The sequence below is a fragment of the Vombatus ursinus genome, unplaced genomic scaffold (assembly GCF_900497805.2).
Source record: "Vombatus ursinus unplaced genomic scaffold, bare-nosed wombat genome assembly UNPS02013204.1, whole genome shotgun sequence".
NCBI lineage: Eukaryota > Metazoa > Chordata > Mammalia > Diprotodontia > Vombatidae > Vombatus > Vombatus ursinus.
In genome coordinates, this window is record NW_020952982.1 from 8,730 (window position 1) to 17,227 (window position 8,498).

At 59.3% G+C, this 8,498-nt stretch overlaps 1 protein-coding gene across 1 annotated transcript; it reads left to right on the forward strand.

Annotated features, from left to right (window-relative positions):
• Positions 1-2,257: 2,257 nt before the first annotated feature.
• LOC114040468 (cytochrome P450 26B1-like) lies at positions 2,258-8,296 on the forward strand (the record flags this gene model as incomplete). The annotated part of the gene is made up of 6 exons (XM_027858584.1): positions 2,258-2,707; positions 7,320-7,544; positions 7,680-7,753; positions 7,902-8,066; positions 8,111-8,174; positions 8,228-8,296. Coding segments are annotated over exons 1-6 (801 nt in total), but the record flags the coding sequence as incomplete, so codon positions are not given.
• Between the last annotated feature and the right edge of the window lie 202 nt (positions 8,297-8,498).

An 8,498-nucleotide genomic window follows, 5' to 3' on the forward strand; every position in this document is an offset into this window, starting at 1 on the left:
AAGCAGAGGCGCCGCTGGTGTCTGGATTCGAGAGAGAAAGGTGCGAAGAGGCGTGCAAGCCAGTTTCCACAGCGCACACACACACCCACACCCCGAACACACACACGCCGCACACATATCCACCACAGATACGCCCCCCCCCCATTTCCACCACACAGACCTGCACGTTACTCCCATTTAGAGGACGGGGGGAGTTGGATTACGTCTTGTTTTGGCACAATCATGGGGCGCCGGCGAGGAGTGGATGGAAAAGAAAAAGAGAAGGGCTCCTGGAGAGAAGAGAGCCCCCTCCTCAAATTAAACAGGCTCCAGTAGAGGCACCTTTTCCACCTCTCTGGCGCGCGCGCACACACACGCGCGCACACACACTCACACCCCGCACAGCTGCACACGTTCCAACTGCAGGGTCACACATGTTGCGCACACACGTGTCATTCTCACACTCTCCCCCCTGCTCCCCCCCCCACTGCCCCTGGGCAGCCAGTGCGGCAAGGTGGCGGCCCCTTTCCGAGCGTGTTTATTTACCTATTTGTATCAATGAACGCTTGTGCCCCGGGGCTCCGCCCGCCCCGCCCCGCTCTCGGACTCGGCAGGAGCGCCCAGACCAGCCCGCCTGGCTGCCCGTCCGACGTGCGTCCCGCCGGCGCCCAAGCAGGGGGGGGCCCCCCCACAATCCCCGGTCACCCCCGGGCTCTCGCCACCCCTGTTCGGCTCGGCGGACGGAGCCGCGAATCTAGGGCACTTTCTCCCGGGAGTGAGCTGTCTGGCAGGGGGAGGCCCCCCATCTCCATGCGCCTGTCTCCCGACCGGGCTGGAGGCTGGCCGCGGTGGTAGGGGGCTCCAGTGTCAGGGCTGGGGTCTCGGGGCCAAGAGATCCCCACTCGGACTGAGCGGGAGTCCCGGCGCTAGTGGGGTGTGTGTGTCTGTGTGTGCATCTGTGTGTCTGTGTGTCTTTTCGTCTTAGGTACCGAGCCCAGCGCAAGGCGGACGCGCGGCCCGGACAGCTGACGGAGGACGGATGGACAGAGAGGGCCAGGGAGAGGCGAACTGAGTTTGATCCTTCAGCGGCTACAAGTGGGTCCCCGGCAGGCAGGCGGGCGGGCGCGCGTCCAACACTCACACGCTCCCGGGCCGCCGGGCCCGGCCTCTCACCACGCCTCCGGCTTTGTAAGAGTGAGGGGGGGGGCCCGCGGCGGGCGGAGAGGGGGGGGGGGGAGGCTGGCGGAGGGGGGAGACTGGCGGAGCGCCCACGGCGCAGCCTCCCGCCCCTATATAAACACACGCATCGCCTCAAATCACATTGAGAAGCTTTTAAAACCACCAGCCCTGAAATCCTGCCTCCTGCTTTATTTCTTCTTCTGTTTTTTTTTTTTCTCTTTTCCCTCTTTCTCCCCTTCCTTCCCCCTCCCCCTTTCCCTAGCAGCAAGTCCAGAGACGAGAGACAAAATCCTGCGGACTGCCTGCCTTTGCTGATTGATACAATAACCCAGCTCGGCTTCTCCACCGCCCGCCCCCCAACCCCACCCCGCCTCACCCCCTCCCTCCTTCCCTCCCACCGGCCCGCGCCTCCTCCTCCTCCTCCGTCTCCTCCTCCCCTCGGGCTCCGGCTCCGGCTCCGGCTCGGGCTCCGGCTCGGGCTCGGACTGCTCTCGGCGTCCGTCTCGTCCGCCCCGCGCTAGCGGCTCACTCCGTTTCGTCTGCTCCGCTCTGCTCCTGACTTCTGGCCGCAGCCGCTGCAGGGGCGCACGGGCAGCTTTTAGAGGCTGGGGCACCGCATTAAAGTTTGAACAGATACAGAGTCGGGGGGTAGGTCCCCGCATTTCCCAAACCACCATCTCCCTTCCTCTTCCCCCCAAAAGTTTTGGGGCTCTCCGGTGATTTTTGGATCTGGGGGAGACATCCTCTCCTTTCCTCCTTAATTAGAATTTTTAAATTTTTCCTCCGAAATTGGAATTAAAAACAAATCCTTTGGACGAATCGATTGCACTTTAATTTTTCATTTTTGTTTCATCTTTTTTTATTATTATTATTATCATTTTTTTTTTTTTTTTTTTTTTGCCTTTCCCCGGAGCGAGGGGGAGGGGTCCGCCGGCCCAAGTTTTCCCAAGTTCACCAAGCGTGGTGCTTGGAGAGAGAGAGAGAGAGAGAGCGGGCGAACTTGAGCGCTTTGTCCTTAGTCCAGTCCCCGCCCCGGCCCCCTCAGCCGCCCCCCACCCCCTATAAAGGAACACAAAACAAAGTTACACTTTGAGTGGCCTCGGGTCTTTTTTTTTTTTTTAAGGCAGGTTTTTTTCCCCCTCTTGATTCCCTCTGAGACTTTAGGCTCTTTCTCTCCAGTCCCACCCCCTTGCCTTCTCTGCATCTGGGGAGCGAGCAAAGGACCCCACACCGCAGCCCCGTTTCCGGCTCCATCCTTTCCCTTTGCTCCCCTCCCCCACCGCCTCCCCTCCTCTCTCCCCTCCCTCCCAAGCACTTGGAGCCAGGCAGAGAACCAACCAAAAATATGCTCTTTGAGGGGTTTGATCTGGTCTCGGCTCTGGCCACCTTCGCCGCCTGCCTGGTCTCGGTGACTTTGCTTTTGGCCGTGTCCCAGCAGCTGTGGCAGCTGCGCTGGGCGGCCACCCGGGACAAGAGCTGCAAGCTGCCCATCCCTAAGGGCTCCATGGGCTTCCCCCTGATCGGCGAGACGGGTCACTGGCTGCTCCAGGTAAGGGCGCGCGCGCGCGGGCCCCCCTCCTTGTTCGGACCCGTCCCAGCCTACTGCCGCAGCCCCTGAGCGAGCGCTGTCTCCTCGGGGACGGCTGGGCGGTTAGGCTTGGATTTGGGGGCATTGGGGAGGAAGATTCAGGTTCCTTAGGAGGAGGGCACAGAGGAGCATACTGGGGGGTCATGAAAGGTGGCGCAGGGGGGGGGGTGGCAAGAGGTAAGGAAGAGATGGGGTTCTGCGGAGGGGGGGGGCTCTCCTGGAGACTTCAGGCGAGAGGAAAAGGGGAAAAGTGCATGTCCACTTGGCAATCTTCTGGCAATATGACGGGAGGGTAGACTGATCGCTGGGGAGTCTTACGGGTAGCGAGCCAGGGCGGCTCTGGTACCTAATGCCTGGCGAAAGGGAATCTTCCTGGCTGTGGGTGGGGGAGCGCTCTAGAACCTTAAATCCACTTATCCCCAACTCTTCCAAAAACCATTTTCAGGAGTGGGGCAGGTGTAGAGAGTGGACCCTCAGAGATGGGGATTGTGTATTTGGCAGTCCAGGTGTGAGTTCTTCAATGGGGCAAGCGTGTGACTTTTGGCTGTCGAAGGGGAGACCCCTAGCCTGAGCACGTCGCTATCTCCTACCCACCTGCCTCTTCGATGCTTCTTTGCCTGCCGTCTCTGGTCTCCACACTGCCGCAGCTGCGGCTGGGCCGGGCTGGGCTAGGCTGGGGGCGCAGAGAGGGTAGAGAGGAAGGAGAAGAGATTCGAGCCAGCCTTCCCAGGAGGACTTGTCTCTTTAAGGAGAGGGCCGGGTTCTGGCAGCTGGCTCAGCTTGGCCAGGTAAAGCTCGCATTCTGGGAGAGTATGTGTATGTGTGTTTGTGTGTGTGTGTGTGTATGTGTGTTTGTGTGTGTGTGTGTGTGTGTGTGTGTGTGTGTGTATGTCTGCGTACACGAAAGGAAAAGTGACAAGCTGGGGAAGCCCGAGGCACGCGGCTACCTGTTTGGAAAAGTTTGCTCTGTTTATTTATCTTGAAGAAGAAATAGGAGGACGGAGAGGTTAGTTAGGGCTGCCCAAGGAAGACAGAGAAGGAAAGGACTGTTGGCCCATGTGTGACCGTAGAGCTCAGCTTGTGCTCCCGGTTTAGCCTCAGAAATCTCGCAACCCCAAGAGCCTTTTGGTATCTGGGGGTAGGGGTGGGGGTGGGGGGAACCCGGACTGGACCCCGAGGTATTGTGGAAATTAACCGGAATTAACCTGGTTAAGTGCTAGACAATAGCTATTGCAATGTGATATCCCCCCCCCCCCCCCCCCCTAGCTGTCCCCCATAGGGGGGTGAGGGGTGGGAGCTTTAAGAGCCAAAGGGGGGGGGGGGGGGGGGGGGGGGGGGGGTTGGGAATGCAGAAGGGAAGCTGACCTGAAACCAAGCAGCGCGTAGATTTCTTCCTATGGCGCTGGAGGAAAGTGGGGAGGGGGATGCTATGCACGCCCTGGTAGAGAAGAGTCTGGTTAGAAACGGGAAAACCAGCTTGGAATAGCCGGTCTTGGTCATTTCTCAGGTAGATCAAGTTAAGGGGGGGGAGGCCATCTTTTACACGCCCCTAGCCCACTTTCGCCCCGTCGGGTCTCTGCTTCGGAGGGAGGGGCACTCTGCTTGTCTCCCCCATTCCTTTAGCGGGAGTTGTGTATGTGTGTGCGCTCCCGCGCGTTTGACACAATCCACTCGAGACCGTCAGGGAGGCACGGCAGCCTCCGAGGCCCTCTCCCTCCCACCTGGGCCGCGCAGAAAGGGTTAACGGCGGCCGACTGGGATTTTTTGGCCGCGAAGTTAGGAAATAAAATTTCAGAACCCACAGAGGCCGCGGCGGCGGGCTCCCTCCGCGGTCTGCAGGAGCTGCAGCCTCCAAATCACATCCCAGACGCTCCTGTACCCCCCCCCTCCCCTGCCCGGCGCCCCCAGCCCCGCCCGGGGGAGAGTCCCACAAACTGAGAGGGGTTGGGGGTGCCTGTGGGCCATGTCCAAGTGAGGGAGGGGAGAGGGGGCAGCGGCGCCCAAGGGGTTAACGGGCGCCCTGGTGAATCGGACCTTTATGTTTTTCGGGGCCATTTGTCAGATTTTTACGGGGGTCCCTCCAAGGGCTCTCCCTTTCCACTGAGCGCCATCTAAACAGAGCCCCGAGCTAAAAATACAACATTTTTGTATAAATTGGACTCGCGGCTGGAGTGGCCGCCCCGATGAAAGTCCTCTTTGTGGAGGCAGACGGTGGAAACGGCGGACAAATAAGTCTTTATTAATGCCACCAAAAGCGCACTTAATTATAGTTAAGCAGATCAGAGGCGAAGAACCGGGGAGAGGGAAGAGGGGGAGAAGGCGCCCTCGGGAAACTCACAGCCAACTCTAGAAAAAACAGGGAGCCCCCCCCAAACCCACTGTGGCCCCCGCCCCGTGCAGCGTCTCACTCGTATCAAGAGATTGCTCTCCAGCGAGTGTCCACCCAGGCGATCGGGAGGCGGTGCCGAGTAGACACAGGCGGGAGGGGGGGGGGGCCAATACCCAGAGTCCCTCCTCCAGGGGGCACCGAAGCTTCGGCCCCCCAACCTCTCCCCAGCTTTCTCTTCCCTCCCGCCCTTGCTCCCCAGACGGCTCAGGCGCGGCGGCGCGGCCTCGCTTCGCCCCTCTGCGGAAGGCCATGTGGAAAAGTGATTGAGAAGCCCTGGCTGGGTCGGAAGGCTGCAGCCCAGACTGCAGCCGGGGTTCTAGACTTGCGTGCCTGTGCGTGTGGGGGGGGGGCGGGGTGGGAGGTGTGGGTGGACGTGAGAGACAGTCACACAGACGGACACACAGACTGACTTCTGGCCTTCTTTTTCCTTGAAAGAAAGAAAAGTGAGGAGGGGGCGGGGTGAGGTGAGGGGGAGAGCTCCCGGGGATCGCTAGGGGTTTGAAGAAAGTCACTGGGCTCACACCCTCCTCTTTCCCCCACCTTGGGGCCATTGGGTGGGGGTGGGAGGATCTTAAGCCTCAACACGACTGCCTCAGTGGGGCAGGAAAGGAAAGGGGCAGAAGAAGGTAGACAGGTAATTTCCCTCCGGTGAAGCGGCCTGAGTGTTAACGGATGGGGGGTGGGGGGAAGGGGAGCCGACAGTGACCAACATCAGACCTAGAGAGGAGCTCTGCTCCCTCCGTAGCCCCCCGCCCCCCTGTCGGGCCCCCGCGGCCCCCCGCCCCCGCCCCGCCCCCTCCTCAGCCCCCTCCTCCCCCCCTCTTCTGCTCTGTCCCCCAGCAGGGGCTCCACGGTCCGCCCCGTCCCGATTCGCTTCGGATCCGCCTGGGAATCCCGCCCGGCGGCGGCCCTGGAGCCCTAGGGCGGCAGGGAACACGCTTTTCTATTACGGTTATGTTCTGAAATAAATTTATTTATTATTTCAGTGGCCATAAACCACCCCGAAGCCCTGCCGCCCTCCAGAATGCGCCGGCAAGACGGCGGATGACATCATATTAAAATACCGAGAAAAAAATTAAAATTATATATATATACATACATATATATTTTTTTTTGCCAAGCACAGAAATTCCCTTCCCCCCCCCCCCCCCGTCACCCCCTCCCTTCCCCGCTTTCGAGCGGCCGCCCCGGGAGGAGGGGACGTTGAACGGCTATAAATAGGCGCTGGCCATTGGCCATCCGACAGGGAATCGCCAGCCCGTGGACAGGAGCCTGGAAAGATTTATTCTAAGAGTGGATGAGGCGGGTTGGGTCGGGCTGAGGATGGGGGGGGGCAGGGCTTCGGGCGGGGCGGGGCCGCTCGGGGTCCCTCTGGGGCTCGCGGCTCCGCACATCGCCCTGTACGGTTTTGAGAGCCGCAGTTAAAAGCCGGGGGCCAGGGGAGGGGGGGGGGGTTGTAGAGAAAATATTATCCGACTTGGTGCCAACGGGCTGCGCGTCTCCACTTATTACCACGGAGATTATGATGTCTTTTCCAGTTGGTGTTTGAAAAAAATAAAATAAGACGTCAGTGATAGAGGGGAGAGAAAGCAGGGGAGGCCTGAAGGGCAAAAGCAGTTCTGCTGGAGATCCAGCGGATCTCCCTTGTCCCTGAAGGTCAGAAAGGGAAGAAGGGTCAGTGGAATTTCTTCCCTCCCAGCCCTCGGCACACACACCATCCAGGATGGACTTGGAATCAGGAAGACCCGAGTTCAAATCCCGTCTTATACATTTAGTAGCTATTGATTGTGGTCATCGCTTAACCCCTCTCAGCCTCAGTTTCCTCATCTGTAAAATTAATAATAGTATCCAAGGAGCCAAGAATCAAATGAGATAGCATATGTAAAATATTTGGGGAACGGTACCCAAAGTTTAACCGTCTGCCTCTTATTCACCCACCCCACCCCCAGCTGTTATCACGCTTACTATCTGTGTGATATTGGACATCACTTTATTTCCAAAGGCCTCAGTTTCCTCACCTGTAAAATGTGGGGATTGGACAAGATGGTCCTCAAGGTCCTTTACATCTCCAGACACATCATGCTATTCCTCCCCATAACTTTAGGGAAAAAAGTTTCCTTGATTGACCTGGAAATGACCTGCTGCCTATCTGTCCCTTCTCCGTGCCCCCCCCCCCCTCCGCAGGGCTCCTGCTTCCAATCGTCCCGGAGGGAGAAGTATGGCAACGTATTCAAGACCCACTTGTTGGGGCGGCCGCTGATCCGAGTGACGGGCGCGGAGAACGTGCGCAAGATCCTTATGGGCGAGCACCACCTGGTGAGCACCGAGTGGCCGCGGAGCACGCGCATGCTCCTGGGCCCCAACACCGTAGCCAACTCCATCGGCGACGTCCATCGAAACAAGAGGAAGGTAAGGCTCTCTCGACCCGCCTTGGCCTTCCTGGTGGGCAAGCTCGATTTTCCGTTCGCTTGGTTTCATTTTCAGTTTTCCAGACCCCTCTTACTTTCCACGCCCCCTTCACTCCTCCCCTGACCAATCATCCAGGCGAAGGCTGATCTCCCTCTATCCTCGCACCACGCCCCCCTCCCCAACTGGGGAAAGGAAGGCTTCCTGCTACCGTGGGCAAATCAACATTTCTCCGGGTCTCAGTTTCCCTTCCTGCAATGCTTTGCATTAGATGGCTTCTGCGGGCCCTTTCCAGTTCCATATCGAAGGAGAATGTGTGTGCACAGGCGCTCTCTATCCTCCTCCAATTCAAAATCCCAGGATTCTCTGGGAGGAGCCCCCTCCACCAACAGACCCGCTTGATCCCTTGACCCCCTCCTTCCCTGCTCCATTCCTCCCTTCCCTGTGCCCTGCAGGCACCGTGGCGGGGATAGCAGCCCGCACCCCCTTCTTTGTAGCGCCCTCACTCTGCCGGATCGCGCTCTGGTGACAGGGACACATCACCCCCTTCTCCCCCCCCCACTTCCCAGCCCGAGCTACGCGGTGCCCGTTCTCTCCCTCCTCCTGCCCCCTGGCGGTCTGTGGGACCCCCAGGCCCTTCCCTATCCCCTCCCCCAATCGTTTCTACCTCCACGGGAGAGGGGGAGTGCCAAGTGACCTCCAGCGCCTCCGGTGGGATTGTCTTTGGCGTTTTGGTGTCTCACGATAGGCACGGGGTGAGGGGGGACAGCGAAGGAGGATTTCAGGCTTGAGGGGTGGGGTGGGAGCAGGGTAGGGGGGGGGCCCAAGCTCGTGGCAGTTGCCCGGTTTCAACGTTCGGGCTCCGAACCTTGAGACCTAGCTCGGAAGTTCCGAGCATCCCAAACTCGACACGTTGCGTTCCTTCTGAGATTCACTGAAGAATTTAAAAGGGCGATG